At 54.8% G+C, this 20,781-nt stretch overlaps 1 protein-coding gene across 2 annotated transcripts in view; it reads right to left on the bottom strand.

Annotated features, from left to right (window-relative positions):
- Positions 1 to 831: 831 nt before the first annotated feature.
- LOC102452244 (uncharacterized) overlaps positions 832 to 20,781 on the bottom strand; it is a 56,528-nt gene continuing 36,578 nt past the window's right edge. For both annotated transcript variants that reach the window (XM_075899812.1, XM_075899811.1), the window contains exons 23-37: positions 20,275 to 20,421; positions 19,766 to 19,815; positions 18,838 to 18,958; positions 17,628 to 17,713; positions 16,320 to 16,446; positions 14,701 to 14,891; positions 14,502 to 14,592; positions 13,588 to 13,729; positions 10,866 to 11,050; positions 8,379 to 8,534; positions 7,182 to 7,315; positions 5,985 to 6,115; positions 5,249 to 5,343; positions 2,569 to 4,795; positions 832 to 1,123 (exon numbers count right to left, since the gene is read on the bottom strand). In XM_075899812.1, the coding sequence (XP_075755927.1) occupies positions 1,050 to 1,123; positions 2,569 to 4,795; positions 5,249 to 5,343; positions 5,985 to 6,115; positions 7,182 to 7,315; positions 8,379 to 8,534; positions 10,866 to 11,050; positions 13,588 to 13,729; positions 14,502 to 14,592; positions 14,701 to 14,891; positions 16,320 to 16,446; positions 17,628 to 17,713; positions 18,838 to 18,958; positions 19,766 to 19,815; positions 20,275 to 20,421 (3,957 nt within the window). In that variant the 3' untranslated portion in view covers positions 832 to 1,049. The remainder of the gene's footprint in view (positions 1,124 to 2,568; positions 4,796 to 5,248; positions 5,344 to 5,984; positions 6,116 to 7,181; positions 7,316 to 8,378; positions 8,535 to 10,865; positions 11,051 to 13,587; positions 13,730 to 14,501; positions 14,593 to 14,700; positions 14,892 to 16,319; positions 16,447 to 17,627; positions 17,714 to 18,837; positions 18,959 to 19,765; positions 19,816 to 20,274; positions 20,422 to 20,781) is intronic.

The following is a 20,781-nucleotide window of genomic DNA, read 5'->3' as shown; positions in this document are numbered from 1 at the left end:
GCCATAGGGTGACGTGCTCCCCCGCGGGGCTGTTGTAATGGCAGCCTTGAACTCAGAGTCAACTGGCGTTATGTTAACTTGTGGGGTTCGGCTGGAAAAGCGGTGGTGTCCCCTGCCATCCCGTTAATCACTGCTGTGGACATGGCTGCCGCTGCCTGGACTTCGAAGGCACTGTGGCCATGTACACCAGACAAGGACTTGGCAATATCCGTTTCATTTGTAACCGGGGTAGCTAGTGTGTCGTGCACAGACAGCTGGGAAGTGTTCCCTGGAGGCTGGACATTTGTGTGGCTGCTCAGGAGAGAGTCTGATGCTGGCTAGCTACTGGTGGTGCACATTCACACATGCCTCGGTGCACATGAAAAAATTATTCCGCATGTGGATGGCAAAGATTAGCGGGAACGTTGCAACTGGGTCAAATTCATCGCTGGCGTCACTCTGCTGAAACCAGTGGAGTTATATCGGCAATGCTTCTTCCCTGCCAGAGCCCCCTGTTTATTTCTAACTGAATCGGTTTCACCCATATCCTTTATCCCCTGCAACCTCCCCCAGAAATAGACTTTATTGTTTCCTTAGACTTTCCTTCTTCCTAACTTTTGCCCATTGCACAGATACAGGCAGCGAGCGCTGCTCCTGAGGAGGCCTTGACCAGGGGCGTTCAGGTGGGAGAAGGCTTTGCAGACCCATAGATGGGGCAGCGTGAGCAGATCTGAGGGGGTCCTTCAGGGATTTTCAGCGTGCTGCTGCTCCTGGTCCTGGCACGGGGCTCTTGTCCTGCTCTCTCCAAACGGCCCAGAGACAAGGTGCTTAAGGCGACTTGGTTTCCCTTTTCCCAGGGGGATTGCAAGGCCCTGGGAAACAGGGTGTGATGGTGCTACTGCCGCTGGAGGTCCTGTGCACGGATTTGCTTTCCAGGGTGTCGCTGCTTCGCTTTGGGGATCTGTGAGATGCCTGGCAGCTGCTCTCCCAGCCGCTTTGGGGCAGGGCAGGGGCGGGGGGGGATTAAAAGAAGGAGGAATACGGTGGAGACAGAGCCTGTGACGGTGGCGCTAGAGAAACCTCCACAAGCAGACAGCGACGGCCGCGGCATGCAGCAAGCTGGACACTGGCTTGGTTCCGGATGCTGGATGGCGGAAAGAATAAAAATCAGAGTTAGTTGGATTGGCCGCACGAGCAGCCTGGTCCGACTTGCACGCCCAAAGGGGGCTGATGGGAACAGAGTCCTTTGTGGTGTTCGGGCACCCGTGGGGGCCTTTGACAGAGAGGGAGAGGGAGGTCTTACCCTTTGGCCTCCGTCACCTATCGCTCAGACCAGCCCCTGAGGTCACACAGCAGCTCATCAGCCGCAGCCGGGCAGTGGGCGGAACAGAATTTCCTATGCTCTGCCGGGAAGGACCGAGTTTCCTCTCATGGCTGCTGGCGGTGGCGATGGGGTTGCAGATGTAAGGCCGGAGCAAATCCACTCAGCTCATATCAGTCTATGACAGGGGCGCTCCCGGCCCACCCCACTCGACACAGACCTTTCCGTGGTCACCAGCCAACCACCCTTGATGATAAAATGGGTATGGGGGGAGGGAGGGGGTGATGCAGGGTCTGGCCAGGAGGGAGGATGCGGAACAGGATGGGGGTCTGGCCAGGAGATGGGGTGAGGAGCAGGCTGGAGGGTGGGGGTCTGGCCAGGAGGTGGGGTGAGGAGCAGGGTGGAGGGTGGGGGTCTGGCCAGGAGGTGGGGTGAGGAGCAGGCTGGAAGGCGGGGGTCTGGCCAGGAGGTGGGGTGAGAAGCAGGCTGGAGGGTGGGGGTCTGGCCAGGAGGTAGGGTGAGGAGCAGGCTGGAGGGTGGGGGTCTGGCCAGGAGGTGGGGTGAGGAGCAGGCTGGAGGGTGGGGGTCTGGCCAGGAGGTGGGGTGAGGAATAGGCTGGAGGGTGGGGGTCTGGCCAGGAGGTGGGGTGAGGAATAGGCTGGAGGGTGGGGGTCTGGCCAGGAGGTGGGGTGAGGAGCAGGCTGGAGGGTGGGGGTCTGGCCAGGAGGTGGGGTGAGGAATAGGCTGGAGGGTGGGGGTCTGGCCAGGAGATGGGGTGAGGAGCAGGCTGGAGGGTGGGGGTCTGGCCAGGAGATGGGGTGAGGAGCAGGCTGGAGGGTGGGGGTCTGGCCAGGAGGTGGGGTGAGGAATAGGCTGGAGGGTGGGGGTCTGGCCAGGAGGTGGGGTGAGGAATAGGCTGGAGGGTGGGGGTCTGGCCAGGAGGTGGGGTGAGGAGCAGGCTGGAGGGTGGGGGTCTGGCCAGGAGGTGGGGTGAGGAGCAGGCTGGAGGGTGGGGGGCTTGGGTGGGAGGAGCGGGTTGAGGATGGGGGATCTGGGAGGGAGAGAGGGTGCCGGAGCAGGGTGGGGAGGGGGTGTCTCGGCAGGAGGGGGCGCGTGAGGGGAATGGGAGTGCCCAAATAAATCTATTCATCGTTAGTCTGCCCCCTGAGACAAATGAGTAGTGTTGCTCCAGGGGTATTTTTTCATTGGGATTGTTTCCTGAGAGACTTTCCTTCTTCCTAACTTTTGCCCATTGTACAGATACCTACCGATGGCTGGTTCAAGAATGATGTATCCTGCAGGTGTGGGCTTTCGTGGCCATGTTGTGTTGGCAGCTGGTTTTTTAGTGGCTGTCTTGGGGGTGATCGTGGTTGTGGCAAACCAGTGGGTGGCCGGTGCTGGAGGAACAGCAGTCTTGCCTGGGCTTTTGGGAGGGGTAGTTGTCGAGAGAGAGGTAGTCTCGCTGGTGGACCTTGTCATGTTGGCAGCGGGGGTGACGACAGACTTTCGGGTGGGTGTGGAGGTGATGAGAGATGGGGAGGTGGAGTTTGGATGGGGTGGCGGGGAAGTGACAGGCTTCTCAGGGGCGGTGATGAGGGTAGTGTTGCGGGTACTGCCAGGTGCAGGAGTGGTGGGATAGTGGATGGTGGCGGGTAGGATGGTTAGATTGTGGGTGGTAGCAGGCAGGGAGGTGACACTGTGGGTGGCAGTGGTATTGTGGGTGGTCAGAGTTGGGGTAATGATAGCAGTTGGGGAGGTGGTATTGTTGGAAGTAGTGGTATTATGGAGGGCAGGAAATGGGGTGATGATAGCAGGTGTGAAAGTGGTGTTGTAGGAGGTGCTGGTATTGTAGGTGATAGAGGGTGGGGAAGTGGTGTTGTGGATGGTGGTGGCAGTGGCATTGTAGGTGGTAATGTTGTGAGTGATGGTGACATTGTAGGTGGTGGCAGGTGGGAAGGTGGTGTTGTGTTGGGGCGTGGTACTGTAAGTGGTACCAGGTGGGGAAGTGGTGTTGTGGGAAGTAGTGGTATTGTGGATGGTAGCAAGTGGGGTGATGATAGCAGGTGGTGAAGTGGTGTTGTAGATGGTTGTGGTATTGTAGGTTGTAGCGGGTGGGGAAGTGGTGTTGTGGATGGTGGTGGCAGTGGCATTGTAGGTGGTAATATCGTGAGTGATGGTGACATTGTAGGTGGTGGCAGGTGGGAAGGTGGTGTTGTGTTGGGGCGTGGTACTGTAAGTGGTACCAGGTGGGGAAGTGGTGTTGTGGGAAGTAGTGGTATTGTGGATGGTAGCAAGTGGGGTGATGATAGCAGGTGGTGAAGTGGTGTTGTAGATGGTTGTGATATTGTAGGTTGTAGCGGGTGGGGAAGTGGTGTTGTGGATGGTGGTGGCAGTGGCATTGTAGGTGGTAATGTTGTGAGTGATGGTGACACTGTAGGTGATAGCAGGTGAAAAGGTGGTATTGTGTTGGGGGGTGGTATTATAAGTGGTACCAGGTGGGGAAGTAGTGTTGTGGGAAGCAGTGGTATTGTGGATGGTAGCAAGTGGGGTGATGATAGCAGGTGGTGAAGTGGTGTTGTAGGTGGTGGTGGTATTGGACGTGGTAGCAGGTGGGGAGGTGGTATTGTGGGTGGAGGTGGCATTGTAGGTGGTAATATCATGAGTGATGGTGACATTGTAGGTGGTAGCAGGTGGGGAGGTAGTGTTGTGGGTAGTAGTGGTATTGTGGATGGAAGCAAGGGGGGTGATGATGGCAGGTGGGGAAGTGGTGTTGTAGGTTGTGGTGGTATTGGATGTGGTAGCAGGTAGGGAAGTAGTGTTGTGATAGGAGGTGGTCTTGTGAATGGTAGCAAATGTGATGGCAGCAGGTACAGAGGTAGTGTCGTAGGCGGTGGTGACATTGTAGGTGGTAGTAGGTGGGGAAGTGGTGTTGTGGGTTGTAGTGGTATTGTGGATGGTAGCAAGCGGGGTGATCATGGCAGGTGGGGAGGTGGTGACATTGTAGGTGGTAGCAGGTGGGGAAGTGGTGTTGTGGCTGGAAGTGGTATTGTGGATGGTAGCAAGCGGGGTGATGATGGCAGGTGGGGAGGTGGTGACATTGTAGGTGGTAGCGGGTGGGGAAGGGGTGTTGTGGGTGGAAGTGACGTAGATGGTAGCAGGTGGGGAAGTGGTGTTGAGGGTTGTAGTGGTACTGGGGATGGTAGCGAGCGGGGTGATGATGGCAGGTGAGGAGCTGGTATTGTAGGCGGAGGTGACATTGTAGGCAGCAGCAGGTTGGTTGGGGCTGGTGTCAGGGGTAGCGGAAGTCCCAATGCTAGCTGTTGCCGTTAAGACTGGCTCTGGCAAGCCCCCGTGCAGACCGATGCCCAAAACGCGGTCCAGTTCCGACTGGTAGCGCCTCTGGATCCAGTTGGCCACTGCTGGGTGATTTTCGGCTCGTTTCAGATCAGGGAGGTTTACCCCAAGCAAGTTTTTCACATGCTGGACACTGAGGTTCTGCAAGGCACGGATGCAAACGGTTCACTCTCACAACCAGGCAGGGTTACCAGCGGCTAACTTTTCCGACAGGATTACTGATGAAACAATGACATGTAACAAGGTACTCAGGACACCGCACCCCACATCCCTCCCACGGAGCTCCGCTTGGGCAAGAGCCTTGGAGCGAACTCTTGCTAAACAGAATTGCGCAGCCTCCTTCCTGTTAAATGTCCTCCCGTTTATATAGCTCGTCAGCTTCTCAGGGCAGTGAACATGCATCAACGGGGCTACCCCGTTCCCCTGTGGCTCCCTCCCTCTACCGGCTGCTGGGTAGCATCGCATGGATGGCCATTCCACCAGAGGTCCCGGCAACTCCGAAACAGCTGGTACAGTCAGTAGCAATGGAATTGGGGTCTTCTACTAGGCGGTAGCCTGTAGTTTAAGGTGCAGGCAACAGATTAGGCAACAGACCTGCAGTTCGCTGGGTTTTAAGGCCGTAAATGTGTCGATATCCATGGCAATAGTTGATCCTGCTAAGTCTTCCAGGTCCTTTCGTGGAGCTCCACCTAATAAAAATAGATGACGCTGTTCGTAAACATAGAGACGCCCTCGCTTTTTCCAAGAAGGGCGCAGGGTTGTTGCTGCATGGTTTTACAAATATTAATAGTGTGTCTAAAAAGCTTCCTCTAATCCGGGGGTGGGCAAGATACAGCCCGTGGACCGGATCCAGCGCACCAAACCGTTTCATCTGGCCACGGCCCGCCCTGCCACGCCCCCGCCCCCAGGCCAATCGAGACCCAGGGGCAGGGGAGTGCATGAAATCTCCTCCCCCCACCAGGGAACCGCCAGCTGTTCAAAATGGCTGGTGGTTCCCTCTAGGTGTTGTGCACCCCGGCTAGGTGGAGAGGTGAGGAGAGACCGTGCGTACCCCTTCTCTGGCCAGGGGCACGCAGCACCAGAGGGAACCACCGCTGTGTGTCCCTGGTGGGGGGAAGAAGGGGAAAGAGATCTCCTGTGCTCCCCTGCCCCACGGGGGTGCACGCAAAATCTCCTCCCTCCTCCGCAGGCGGTGCTTAGAGGGAACCGCCCCTTCCGGTGGAGGCCCCACCCCTTCCGGGACAGGCCCACCCCCCCTCCATAAACGGTTGTAGGACAGTTCCGTATGGACTGCACTGGAATGGAAGAAGGGAAACGTTTACATACCTACCTAAATACGGACGAATTAAAGGGTAGTAAGCACTAGTTCCCCTTTGGCTAGCAAACGCATCGCGGGCTTTTGCATACAGCCGATCTTTCTTGCTTTGTGAACAAGAAGAAATGTCGACCTTCCCAGCAGTCCTAGGAGAAGGGAACATCGCACGTTACAATCCGTAGATCCTGCTCTGAATGACATTACACCAAGGCCCGATCCTGGGAATCTATGAACCCTCCCAAGATTTGTTCCTTGATCCTAAAAAAGGCAAGCCATGTGAACCTGTGAAAACAGGCAAATAAACGGAGAACGGCTGCAGGTCAGCGGCTCCCTTTGGCCACACGGCCAAGTATGAACTCAGCCCAGCAAAGTATCTGACCCATGATGTTCTGCAGCCCAAACCGGCAGGGCCTTGTATGCACCTATAGCAGGGTGCAAGCATGGATCTCACCCCAGGACTCTGTCCGGACAACTGGTTTCCAATCATCGTCCTCCCATTGGTTTTTGGCATTTTTCATTCCTGCCTCTAGTTCTAACCTCTCTAGCAGGCCTGTCGCTACTGGGGGCATCTGCCTCTCCCCCAACCAGTCTTCAAGGGGCCCCAAATTGTTGTCAGAAAGTCCAAATTATGTACAGTTCTCCAGTGTTACGCAGTGGCCCAGAAGCCAACTGGCGAGTCCTCATCCCTTACAGAAATTATAAATCCCAGCAAATACCAACACAGTATCCGCATTTTACTTTTTAAAGCTCTTAAAATCCAAAGTTTTGTCATGGTCCAACTAATTCTGGACTCAGAAGATTGTCTGTTTTGTTTTTAAAGAGCAACATCCAGGACCCCAAAGTACCCACATCCCCCTCCCGCTCTGTAGCAGGCAAATCTTGCATTTCTTACTAGCACGAGGTTAAGTGATTTGCCCAAGACCCCATAGTAAGTTGGTGGCAGAATCAGATTCCCCCCCCCCCCCCCCTCCGCCTGAAGCCCAGTCTTATGTTCATTCCACTAGTGCCCAGCGGCAAGCTGATTCTCATGAACTCTCCAGCCCCGCTTTGCAGACCCAAGAGGTGTCCGAAATCAGGCGGGTTTTCAGGATCGCTCGCTACCCCAAACCCTGAACCAGTGGAGTTTGGTCCAACACTGCTCAGCCCTAATGTTGAGTCTAAAGATTCACTCAGGAAATACAAGCGCCGCTTCCATTTCTAACGGTGATTTACCCAATTGCCTCTGGGCTTATTTTATTAATCTGGTCATCCTCCAGACCGCAGAGATCTCTCCCGCCGATCTTCTGAAGTAAAGGTCCCGTTAAGGTGCCCCCCAGGTCCATGTATCTAGTGATCAGTTGCTTGGCCTGGAAAACAGAATTAAGGAAGGTGAATTTATGGAGGGACTCTCAATAGAACACACATGTGTAGAATAGTAACTGCTACAAACACTGCGTCGGGAACAGAGAACCCGACTCCTTCCAGCCTGCGCGGCCAAAGGGAGAGGAGGAACATAAATCCAGATCTCTGAATATTCTGGCCAATGTGCCTTGGCTCTGTACAAGCTGTAGAAGCTGTTCTCTCCTTCAAATACCTCTCCTCAGAACTCCCCTCGCCCACCAGGCCTGTGAAATCCAACCCTGTGTTGTAACCACCTTTCCAAATGTGAGCTCAGACATGGGCGGTGGGTGAAGGTAGGGCTGGAGGAGACAAGCCCCCACCCCCTAGCCACGCCCCTTCTGCTCAGGCTCCGCCCCCATGGAAGCCACGCACCCCCCAGCACCACGAGGAAGGGCGGCACATGGGCCCAGCCTCCCCGGTCCCGGAGCATGGGAGAGAGCGGGCGGTGGGGGTAGCAACACTCCACCCCGCTATGCACTTGTAGCAGGCGTTCTGGGTGCAGAGTGTGGGCGGGGCCAGGTTGGCGGGTCAGGAAGGCAATGTCTCCCCCTGCCTATGCCACCCGGTGCCCCCGGGCTCAGAGTCCCTGCTGATCTCCCAGCACATTGCTCTGCTGCATCTGCCCAAAATGGGAGACTCGGCCCTTTAAAATTCTCCTTGTGCAGAGGAAACCAACCGGCCCGGCTCCTGTGTCTATTGCCCCTCCACATCCCCGTCTAGGGTGCACCCTGGGGGCAGGAGGAGCCAGGGGGCAGTGAGCCTGTGCTGGGTCCAAGCACCATGGGCCTCATGTCACATGGAGGCAGCCACCAGCTGGGATGCGGTAGAGCAGCCCGTACGCTGCCACTGTCTTTAAGAGAGTGAAACTAGCAAGAAAACCACGAGGCCGGAGCTGTCACCTCCGTCCGGCCTCCCTTCGATTTGCAACCCCTTCCGTCTGCTTAACACCACCCTCTTCCTTCTCCCCGGTCTCCTCTCTGCCGACGGGGCATCGCACGCGGTTGCCTCCCCCGCGACTGGCGTTTGTACCTCGGCGGCCTGCCAGCGTCCGCCTGACGGATCCAGCAAGGCAGACAGCGTGTCGCTGGAAGTCACTCTCCACTTGCTGATCTCGCTCCCCTCGTAGCGGCGGGATAACTGCCCAAGCAGCTGTAACTGGTCCTCTGGGATGCCAGCCGGGTAAATCTGGAAGGTGCAGGGTGACTGAGGGTCAGGGAATGTGCTGATCCGCTGGGTGTATGTGGAACATGGCTACAAAGAGCCAGGAGGCTTAAAGTGTAACTAGAAAACCTGGTTTTACCCCTCTCTCTACCACACAGCATCCTCTCGGCTTCACTACCCTCCTTGTTGTTGTTCCCCCTCCTCTTTGTGAAAACTTCTGCTTGATTTCTGATGGCGAGCCCATGTATTGAGCTGAAACGCTCGAGTCACGGGGCAGGCAACACCCCAAAATCAGGCACAGGAGCACCACAGCCGAATGCCAACATCTACCATCATGTAATGCCCACCTTTAAGGTGGGAGGGATAGCTCAGTGGTTTGAGCATTAGCTTGCTAAACCCAGGGTTGGGCGTTCAATCCTTGAGGGGGCCATTTAGGAATCTGAGGCAAATCTGTTGGGGTGGTACTTGGCCCCGCTATGAGGGTAGGGGACTGGACTCAATGACCTCCAAAGGTCCCTTCCAGCCCTATAAGATAGGTGTATCTCCATATACACACACCTAGTTAGACCACTTGTGCCCATTCTCAGCACTGAGCCTGTCTCTGACTTTTCTTGATTCAACCAGTCTACTACCTTGCTTCTCTCCATGAGACCTTCTCCAGCACGTATTATTCTCACTGTCCTCCTTGCTTCTCGCTTGCATTCTCCACCACACATTCCTACCAGCCCTGACCTCACCCCATCTTTCTGGGGATGGAGCCATGCTGCCAAGTTTGAGCTCTGACACGCTGCTCTTGAATTGTTTCTGCCTCTCTGGCGTTTTGCATGATCACTCGGCTGGCATGATAGCACTGAAGGGTGACAGGGGTAGTTTATGGCACCTGCCTCGCCTCCAGCGTTGTGTCTGATGTCACGTGACCTGTTTAGTCGTGCTGAGCACAGGCGGAATAAAGGCCCAGGCTCAAGATCAGTTAACCACAGAACCACGACTATTCATGAGGGGAAGAGGGTACAGAGGCAGCTCCCTTTCTGCTTGTGGTGTGGCTATTTCCAGACAGTTTCCCTTTCTCCCAGGGGCAGGGCTCTGACCCTACCCCCAGACTGCCTGCCTGAGGAGAGCGACACCTCGTCAGGGCGGCTATGGATGTGCTAAGAAACCCCCAGCCAGCACGTTGACTGACACGGTACTTCAGGGGGCAGAAATGAGCTTCCCTACTCCACCTGCTCCATTAGGGACGCCAAATCCTGTGTAAATGGTGAACCGGTTTAACTGTAGGTTTCATCGGTTAACGGACCACTGTGACACGGGCAGCGGGAGGATGCTGGAGCAGCCCCCCACCTGCGATGTGGTGGGCCTGGCTGGGTGCTGTGGGAGAGGGGATGCTCCGGCTGGGCCGGTCCCACCACACCACGCCATGGGCAGGGGGTTGTTCCTTCCCGTGCAGCGTGGCGCAGAGGGGCTGGCTTTGCAGGGCAGGGCCTGCCAGACCACACCACAGAGCTCGGCCAGGCCGCTCTGCGTGGGCCGGGCACTGGTTACCCGGTTACCCCAGTAAACATGCTGGTGAGGCAAAGCTCGCCAGTTAACTGGTTAACCCTTTACATCCCTGTGCCCAAATGCTTATGTACTTTGTCCTGGTCAGAAATCTTTCCCCACAACGCTTGTTCCACAGGCTGAGAATTGCCTACAAACAGCGCGCTCCCTGCCTGAAAAGGATGCGTTCACTTACACAAGAACGGCCAGACTGGGTCAGACCAATGGTCCATCCAGCCCAGTGTCCTGTCTGCCAACAGCGGCCAATGCCAGGTGCCTCAAAGGGAGTGAACACAACAGGGAATCTTCAAGCAAGCCCTCTCCCGTCACCCATTCCCAGCCTCTCACAGATGCTAGGGACACCATTCCGACCCATCCTGGCATAGCCATTGATGGACCTAACCTCCTTGAAATTACCTAGTTCTTTCTTGAGCCCTGTTAAAGCCCTGGTCTTCACAACCTCCTCTGGCAAGGAGTTCCACAGGTTGACTGTGCACTGCATGAAGAAAAACTTCCTTTTGTTTGTTTTAAACCAGCTCCCTGTTCATTTCATTTGGTGACCCCTAGTTCTTACATTATGGGAAGAAGTAAATCACTTTTCTGTGTTTACTTTTTCCACACCAGCCACGATTTGATAGACCTCTATCCTACCCCCCATTAGTCTCCTCTTTTCTAAGCTGAAAAGCCCCAGTCTTTCTTCACAGGGGACCCGTTCCAAACCCCTGATCATTTTTGTTGCCCTTTTCTGAACCTTTTCCAGTGCCAAGACCTCCAGGAGCTCACTGGCCTGTTGTGACTCTATTTCATGATATTCTTCCTTACCTCGCTGAGTTTTCCCTTCATGACATCCAGGTATTCCTCTGGGAGAGGGTGCGCCAGCAACGGGACCAGGTTGGCTTTCAAAACCTCGTTACTCAAGCAGGCCTCAAACTGCCCCTTCGTGTCATAATGCACGATGAAGAGCGGGTCTTGGATAGCACTGGCGGTGATTGGGTCAGACTTGCACTCTGTTGACAGAATTGGAAAATGGGGGAAATTCACAGATTAATATATTCCCAGGCCACCACAGGGCCTGTTGCGATCATCGAGTCTGGCCTCCTGGATAAGCCAGGCCAGAGAATTTCCTCCAAACAATACCCAGCCCAGACCTGGTAGGAAAACAGCCAGTCTTGATTGAAAAATTGCTGGAGGTGAAGGATCCCCATGACACGTGTGAAATTGTTTCAGTGGCTAATTACCATCAAACGGCGCTTTATTTGCAGGCCAAATTTGTCCAGCTTCCACTTCCCACCCTTGGATCGTGTCAAGATCTTTGACTGTTAAACGGAAGCACCCAGTATGAAATATTTGTTTCCCATGTAGACACTTAGGGTACGTCTAGACTGCAAGGGTATTTCGGGACGCTGGAAGTATCCCGACATAGCTACCCTGCGTCCAAGGAATGCGTCCGCTATTTTGAAATAATTTTCGAAATAACAGACGTGCTATTTCAGCATCCCTGTAAACCTCGTTCTACACAATCGTTCCATGAGGAATAAGGGATGTCTCAAAATAGTGCTTGATTTCGAAATTTGGTGCTGTGTAGTCTATTTCCATTTTAGAATGCAATCTAGACGTACCCTTCCAGACCAGGGCTGGGCAGTAAAATGGCGGCAATTCACCAGGATTAGCCCCTGGTGAGATGCCGCTGCTATATTTACCTGCTCCTCCACCGGTACTGATGATCGCGGCTCCCATTGGCTGTGGATTGCTGTTCCCAGCCAATGGGAGCAGCGGGAGGTGGTGTGGACCGGGACATGTTTCCCGCAGCTCCCATGGGAAATTCCATAAAATTTTTCCCATAAGGGAGAGATTTTCCTCCACTTGTGCCCAAGAATGACCTTGGGATGGGTAGGCTGGAGTTAATGTAGGTCTGGGAGGTTAACTGTGCATCTTAGTGGTGGATCCAGGCTTGCTTGGAGATGCCACCCAGGTGTGGAGGGGCTGGGTGATGGTTATAAGGGGAGGAAGTGTAGAGCGGAAGCAGAAAATCCTCAATCCACCTCTGGGATGAGCGAGACAGAGGCCCAGGTGGGAGAGGCCTGACATCCTCACCCCAATGAGAGAGGCAGCCAATGGTCATGAGAGACACAGAACAGCCACTGGAGTGGAAGAGGAGAGCAACTGGACCGAGCAGGAGGGAGCCCTGAGGGGCACTGAGCTGAGAAATGTCGGCCCAAAAGAGAGCGGAACTGGGTTTGGTTTAGACTTTTTTGTGTTGGGATTTGCTTGGGGAACTCTGGGTAAGGCCCTGAGAGTCCCAGCCCTGAAAGGAAGGGGACTCTACAGAGGTTGCATGGGGAGAGGGCCTGAGAAAGGCTGGGCAGGAAGCAGCACAGGAGAACCGAGGAGGACAGGCCTAAGCAGCCCTTGGCTGCTGGTTGTAGGGTCCCTCGGCCCAGCGTAGCGGGAAGGAGCAGAAAATGGCGGTGGGCTGCCCACAGAGAAGCCTGAGAGAAGGCTGAGAGGACTGCAGGGCCAGCAGCTGGGGCAGAGGACCTCTCGGAGAAGACGTTTGGATTATGAATTTATTGGGCCCCATTAGGAGAGGGTGGACTAAATCGGGACCTGGCTGAAGGGCCGAGTTACAGGACAAAAGACCACTGCAGCACCAGGGCAATCCCTGGCAGGCAGCGCCGGGCTGAGAGAGACCCACCGTGCCCCGTCTGGCCACAAGGAGACACCGCGGTGGTGAGCGAGCTCCTTCACAGACCTACTAGCACAGCGAGTTTGCAGCCCAGACAGCCTCTGGTGTTGGGAGCTGGGACAGGTATTTACTTTTTCTTGCTGTCGCTGCCCTTCCGGGTTCCAGGGGGACTCAGAGCAGCCTAAGTGTCATATGAAATTCTACTCTTAATGACATTTCTGGCCCCACTGAATACAAGTCCTGGAAATGCTGGGAGGGTCTCTCGTTCTCACCTTCCCTCAAAATTTCCTGCCCAGTTTTGCTGGCCCGAGGAGAACTGAGAGAACAGGGTTGGGGGGCTGAGGTCATGGAGAAGCTCTGGAAAATGCTCCTCCAAACCACTGCATGGCTGTGTCTAGACTGGCCAGTTTTTCCGGAAAATCAGCCGCTTTTCTGGAAAAACCTGCCAGCTGTCTACACTGGCCACTTGAATTTCTGCAAAAGCACTGACTTCCTCCTGTAAGAAATCAGAGCTTTTTGTGGAAATATTATGCTGCTCCCGTTTGGGCAAAAGTCCCTTTTGCACAAAACTTTTGCGCCAAAGGGCCAGTGTAGACAGCTCAGATTTGTTTTGTGCAAAAAAGCCCCAATCATGAAAATGGCGATCGGGCCTTTTTTGCACAAAAGCGCGTCTAGATTGGCCACGGACGCTTTTCCGCAAAAAGTGTTTTTGCGGAAAAGCATCCTGCCAATCTAGACGCTCTTTTCCGCAAATGCTTTTAACGGAAAATCAGGCCAGTGTAGACGTAGCCCATGAGTTTCCGAACTAATCCAATCCCACGATCGCCCCATTGCTAATTTTAGCACCCCTCCACTTACGCTCAATGGCACGCTTCAATCTGGTAGATGATGGTGTCGCGGCTCCAATGGATTCTAAGAGGAGCCTGGTTTTTTCCTTCTGAGCGGCACTTTGGCTTCGGTATCCAGCCACCACACTTCTGAAAAAGGCCTTCCTCACCCCCTGGGGACAAGGAAGAGGGAGAGTTCTGAAGTCACTGATAAGCTGAAGAAAACACCAGCCAGAGCCCAGACGCCTGCTGCCCTTAGTCACTAGAAGCGTAATCAATTGCCCACTGGAATCGGTGAGCGTCGACCCGGAGACTTCCCTGGATCAGACCCAAGCGGAGAGGAATGAGGGTCTGGCAAAGAGGCAAGGGCGTGTCCGAGATGCCAAGACACGCAGAGGAGAAAGCGCAGCGGCAGAACGGGGAGAGCGGAGAAGGGAGAGAAGAGGCTGGAGACAGAGGAATGGAGGGAGCAGGGGGAGAAAGACCCAGTGCGTGAGCGTCTCCAGATCGCAGAAAGATCTCCCCATGTGGAACCAAGTCTAGACCAGCTGGGTTCTGAAATCCTGCTTCCCACGGGGTGAACTCAGCCAGGCCCGCCGGCGGGGGGGACAAAAGGAGCAATTGCCCCAGGGGCCGGTAAGTCAAAAGGGCCTAGCAGCCGCCGTTGCTATGGCAATGATGGCGGCGACTGGAGCCCCAGGAGCTACAAATCACGCGCCACGTGCGTCGAGTGGCTCTGAGGGCTGGAGGGGTTCGGCGCATTGCGCTCCAGGTGGCATGGAGGGCTGGCTGTCCCGGCTCCGCCCCTTGCACCTGAGGCCCCGCCCCTTCCGGGAGCACAGAGCTACCCCTCCGCCCCACCTGGCCCGGGGCCTGGTGAGTCCGTCGCCCCTCCAGAACTCAGCACCTCTATCTCCCTGATAAGCTCCGGAGGTGGGTGCCTACCTCGTCGACTGAGCGCCACGTCGTCCGGTTCAGATACACAGGGAGCAGCCCAAGCCGCTGCAGGCTCTCTGCGTCCCAGGAGGCGGGAGCCCTACCCCACCGGAGAAAAGGCAGAGTTTAGACAAGTCACAAACCGTGGTCACCAGCCCCCAAGAGCCCTCCGTCTCAGGGCCAGAGCAGCCAAAGGCAAAGCCCCTACCCGTAGTGGCTGTCCCCGCGGCTGAGGCGAGCGTTCAGCGCCGCTCGCTGGGCTCCGGCTAGATCTGGACAGAGCTTCAGGTTCTCCAGGATCTGCGGGTCGGAGTCTGTGATGGCAGCTGGCTCCATGTCACACACCAAGGCGCCGAGGCTGCTGAGCTGCTCCTGGCTGAGCGTGTTATTCACTCCTCCCTGGGGGAAAGGGCGACACAGCAGGGCTCAGAGCTCGCTTGTCCACAGGCAGCTCCCCAGAGCCGGGCGAGGGGGAGCCGTCAGCTCCACCAACCCGCCTGGCCGTATTTGGTCGCCTTCCTTCAGCCTTCGCTGGGCCGGGGGAATAGCTTGCACGTAAACCCTTCACAAAATGTGTGTGTCAGGCCAAAGGCCGGATCTGACCCCCCCCCTCGACACACACAACGAGAACGTCAGCACTCAGCGTTACAGTGGCAGGCTCTGGCCCCAAATATTTGCCGCTAATATTTGTAAGGAAAGGAAACCAACTGGACTTAGTTTATTCTGGGAGGCTGTTGTGCTTATAGAGCAGGGGTAGGCAATCATTTTTGAAGTGGGGGGGGCACTTCACAAATTTCGGAAGTGGTCGCGGGCCGCCCCGGAAGAGGTGGGGCCTCAGGCAGAAGGGGGGGGGGGCAAGAGACTTCGTAGCTCTTCCACCCACAGTTCCTGATTGCCCTGAGGGTGGGGGAGCACATGAAGCATGCTTATTAAGTTTGCAGATGATACCAAAGTGGGAGGGGTTACAAGTGCTTTGGAGGACAGGGCCATAATTGAAAATGATCTGGACAAACTGGAGAAATGGGCTGAGGTAGATAGGATGAAGTTTAATAAGGACAAATGCAAAGTGCTGCACTTGGGAAGGAACAATCCATTTCACACACACAGAATGGGAAGCGACTGTCTAGGAAGGAGAACGGCAGAAAGGGATCTAGGGGTCACAGTGGAACACAAGCTAAATACGAGTCAACAGTGTGACACTGTTGCCAAAAACGCAAACCTGATTCTGGGCTGCATTAACAGGAGTGTTGTGAGAAAGACGCAAAAGTCATTCTTCTGCTCTACTCTAAGCTGATTAGGCCTCAGTTGGCATATTGTGTCCAGTTCTGGGCACCACATTTCAAGAAAGATGTGGAGAAATTGGAGGGGGTCCAGAGAAGAGCAATAAAAATGATGAACGGACTAGAAAACATGAGCTAGGAGAGAAGGCTGAAGGAATTGGGCTTGTTTAGTTTGGAAAAAAGACTGAAAGGGGACATGATAGCAGTTTTCAGGTATCTAAAAGGTTGTTACAAGAAGGAGGGGGAGATATTGTTCTTCTTGGCCTCTGAGGACAGGACAAGAAGCAAGGGGCTTAAACTGCAGCAAGGGAGGTTTAGGTTGGACATTTGGAAAAACTTCCTACCTGTCAGGGTGGTGAAACACGGGAATAAATTGCCCAGGGGCATTGTGGAATCTCCATCACTGGAGATATTTCAGATTACAAAAGTGAAACGCACAGCAAGGGCCTGTGAAGTGAGGCGCATGCTGAGTGCTCCCTATTGACTCTGAGAGCCGTGCACGCCCTCTGCATCCAGTCAGTCACTTGAAAGGTAAACTGTCACTTACCAAGCACAATAGGGCCTTATTCAGGAGTGCCGTCCTCTGGGCTGATCCATTTGGCAGCAGGTTGAGATTCCCTTGGGAAGCCAGACTGTAAAACTCTTTGCAGGTGTGATTACGCTCTTGGGTGAAACTATAAGGAATGGAAACAGCTAAAACTGGGCAGAAACAAGCCTCAGAAATGACAAAAAATGTGGTTTGCCACATGTGTATCTTCTTCAGCCACTTGTCCCAAGGAGGCCCTTGGCATGTTGGGACAGGAACACCAACAGTTCTCCTGAGAAATGAGCTAATGAGGCTCTGAGCGGGATGGTCCAGAATCTAAACCCTCAGGACTCTCAGAAGAACCAGGCTCATCCACTTCTGCTCAACCTGTGGAACTCCTTGCCACAGGATGTTGTGAAGACTAGGACTTTAACAGGGTTCAAAAAAGAGCTCAATAAATTCATGGAGGAAAGGGCCATCAATGGCTATTAGCCAAGCTGGGTAGGAATGGTGTCCTAGACCCTGTTTGTCAGAAGCTGGGAATGGGTGGCAGAGGATGGATCATGTGATAATTCCCTGTTCTGTTCATCCCCTCTGCGGCACCTGGCACTGGCCACTGTCAGCAGACAGGGTACTGGTCTAGATGGACCATTGGTCTGACCCAGTGTGGCCGTTCTCAGGTTCTTACACCCACACTCTGCACTCCCATGGAGAGGGCATGCAGTGCAGCCAGGCGCTAGACATGCTCTTGTTGTCAATGTCCCAGCCCTGCCGCAGGTAGCCAGAACTAGCAGGTGTGACCTGCCACTTGCAGCCTGAGACCCTCCGAGTGCTACGCTACAAGACAGGCTCAGCCTGGTGAGGATTAAGGTTCATTCAAGCATTTAAGCATGTTCTTAGCTTTGAGCCTGGGGGTACTTCTAGTGACTTCAATGGGCCAACGTTTGTGCTTGATGGTAAGCACGTGCTTAATTACTGTGCTGAGTTGGGTCTGAAGTTCTCCATCTTGCTGTCCTTACTCTGAAAACGCTCTCTCTGAAACCAGGGTTTTAATTCTCACCAAGCATTTCCTGGAACTCCCGCAGGGGTGAAAATATTTCCTGGAGCTCCGTCCCGGATGGCTCCAGCTGGATTTAAGCCCTGTTCATGGGGATTTTTAACGAGGGAGGGCTGCAGGATTGGATGTGAGGGCCCAACTCCGCAAACCTTCCCTCCCACGAGTAACCCTATGTCCTTGAAAGGACCTAGCTGGATTTGAATCGGGGCTCAGGACCTACGGTTGTTTTCTCCCATGCGCAATGAGTCCTTACGCCACTGTGAGATACTCACTCAAAGAAAAGGAGCATGTCCGGTGGGTAGCTGGTGACGTTTGCTGTCAGGTTCTTTGCAGCTAGGATTTTAGCCAGGCAGGACAACTGACGGAAAGAAACAGGCCGATGACGGTCAATCTCGCCTGCTTCTCACACAGCATTTCAGCACGTTAACGAGTCAGCAAAAGATGAAAAATAACCCTGCCTACTCAACGGGGAGGTATTGGGAGGGCTTGTTTTTAAATGACGTGATTCGTCCCCCTACACGTTCCTCAGGCCGGCTGTGCTCTCCGCACTCTACGTTTCTCCCCACGTTATTGTGGGCCTGGAAGGCCATAGAATCATCGGATCCCTGGACAAGGAGGGGCAGGCTCTGAGCTCGGAAGGGGGCGGGGCCTTAGGCAGGAGGGGCGGAGCTAGGGTAGCCTCCTCCCACCGGCTCCTCAGCACCAACCAGAGAGCGCCTCTGGCTCCCTGGCAACGATTTAAAGGGCTTGGAGCTCCGGCCACTGCTTCTAAAGCAGCTGGGTGCTCCAGGCCTTTTGGAATCGTTGGGCCCTGAGACAGTTGCCCCCCTCTCCCCCCCGGCAGGAGACCCTAAACTTAGCACATGACCCCCTTTTATGGCTGAGCTCTTCCAGGTCTGTCTTAGGGCCGGACGTCTCTCTAAACGGACGGGGCTTAGCCCCCCACTTGTGACTGATCGTCTGCCTCGCCGCCGCTGAGGTAAAAGGCCAACGAGTGTGTCATGGGAGGGAGATGAGGGGCGGCTGCATGGAGGTGCCTGCAGGAGACTCTGGATCAGGGAAGGGAGCTTAGGGTCCCTGCTGACGACAGCTGCTGTGTCAGGGGCAGGAGAGGGAGGGCAGAGGTGGCAGGGCTGGTGTCGAGCTGTGTTTGAACGCATCCCTCAGGAAGGGGAATGAAACAGTGACACGGCCGGGAGCTCTGCTGAGGGGAAACTGAGGCTGGGGGTTGTTTTTGGGCTTGGGAAAAGCCTGTTCCAGGATTCGTTTCTCCCGGAGTCAGGATGAAATCCAGGCCCTCTCATGGGATACCACGAAGGCGAGACAGGGTGGGGGTTTGTGGGGGCCTTGTGCATTGCTACCCACTCTCATTCCCCGGAGTGTGCTGTGAGCCTGAGAGGCAGCAACGTGCGCTGCACGTGTTAATCACACGCTCTGCTGCCTCTCCACCCCAAACCAGCGTGGCTGCTAGGAACCTCCTACCTGCTGAGCGCTCAGCACCACCTCCTGGGTTTTCGCTTGCTCCACCAGTGCCGAGAGCTTGTCAGGCTCCAGTCGGCTGGCTGCGCTGCACTGGAAACCCTGCAGCACGGAGGCTGAAAGGCTAAATTCAGGGCGGAGGGTTAGTTCTTCCTAAATTGGTGTGCCCCCTAGCTTGGTGCCCGGGGGCAACTTCCCCCCCCCCACGCCTCTCCCTCGCTACACCACTGCTCCAACCCCAGGGCGCTCTGCCTCGGCGTGGCTCTCCCTCCCAGCCTGCTCCAGCTCCCGTCGCCTGTATAATGAGTCGGGGGTGCATCTCCTGCTGTCGCCCTGTGCCAGGCCCCCAACATTTCCCGGGTCCCTCCATAGGGACCATAGGTCAGTTGGAGCAGCCGCCTCATTGCTCGGGGCAAGGAGCAGGGCGGGGCTTGTGGAAGGGGTGGGGCAGGGCCAGCTGGGTGAGGCTTGTGGGTGGTTTCCCTGGGCCCCATGTAGGGGCACTGAGGGGGTTGCCCCTCGCCCCGTGGGACGGCCCTGTCTGTGATCATAAACTGTCATGAGCGGAGAGGAAGTACACAACACACGAGCCACCCTTTAGACTTTTGCTTTGACCTTGGGCGAGTCCGAACCTGCGTTTTGGCAGAGGTTCGCCCTGGTATTTGTGTTTGGACTTAAAGGGCAGGGCATACTTTACGCGTCTGTTGTTCGACACTAAAACACGACACCGAGGTATTTCCGCTCCACCTAGGCATTCAGGACCAGATGGACAAAGGCATTTAGGTGCGTAGGCACCTTTGAAATCGGGCTCCTGTCCAAGCAGCCTGTCACGCTGATCCTTAGCCCCGCCAAAAATAGACACGCTGTACCTCCATCCACAGCGATTATTTTCCCTACCCACAAAGCTTGGGGTTCTGAAAACAGTACTCACTCAGCGTAATTATTGGTAGCATTCAATACCTCCACAAAAAACACAGCTGCCTGCAAAGGCAAACAATACAGGCTCAGATACGGACGGGCAAGACAACCCAGAAGCACGTGCAACTAGCCCCATAGAGAAAAGAAGAAAGCCAAGATTACTGCGTGATTAGATGTCTGGCTGGGGGCACTGACTCCATAAATCCTTTATATAAGTGGCGAGGAACTCCCTTAACGTTCACACCACTTGAGCAGGTCACGGAGATGTCTGAGAAACCGTGGGAACCATGTAGACACACTGACAACGCACCTTTATACAGCGCCGCTCACAAAAGGTCCCCCGGCCCTTCACCTCCCAAGATGTAGCTAAATGCAGCCTTAAACGTAACCGACTCGTCTGTGAATGCAGAGATCCGCCCTCTGTCAGGCCAACCTCCCATTGACTTCAATGCCTAGGCCGAGGCGGGTGACCTTCCATACCCTTCCGGAAACAAAGAGAATGAGATGAGCCCTTTACGTCACCTGCTGTGGTGACCATTGTTTCTCGCTGATTTTGCGAAGATCTAGGAGCTTGTCTTGAAACGCCAGCAACGGGATTGGAACCTGGTCGACCAAATCGTCTGGCACGTTATTTAAAATGGCATTCAGTGACGAGGAACTGGAGACGATCTGCCAGGGATAGACAGAGGGTATTAAAATGCATGGCCTTCATCTCCTATGCATCTTGCCCCAAACATGATCTTAATGTATTGGCAGAAAGGGGGGCAAATCAGCCAGTAATCAACACATACCCAAATTTTCTGACAGCATCTCCAAATCTTGAAATTCCAGCTTCAGATAACCCAATGGCTTGCTTTGCAGATCTAGGTCTCTGGCTAATGCAGATTACATTTTGCTCTCCACAGAAATACAGAACTCAAAGGGACCTTGAGAAGTCATCTAGTCCCGACTCTTGTATTGATGAATGACCAAGTAAACCCCTATACCATATGTAAGAGGTGTTTATCTAACCTATTCTAAAATACCACT

The sequence above is a fragment of the Pelodiscus sinensis genome, chromosome 16 (assembly GCF_049634645.1).
Source record: "Pelodiscus sinensis isolate JC-2024 chromosome 16, ASM4963464v1, whole genome shotgun sequence".
Taxonomy (NCBI): domain Eukaryota; kingdom Metazoa; phylum Chordata; order Testudines; family Trionychidae; genus Pelodiscus; species Pelodiscus sinensis.
The sequence above is the reverse complement of the archived record's forward strand: the minus strand, read 5'-3'. Positions and strand labels throughout refer to the sequence as shown.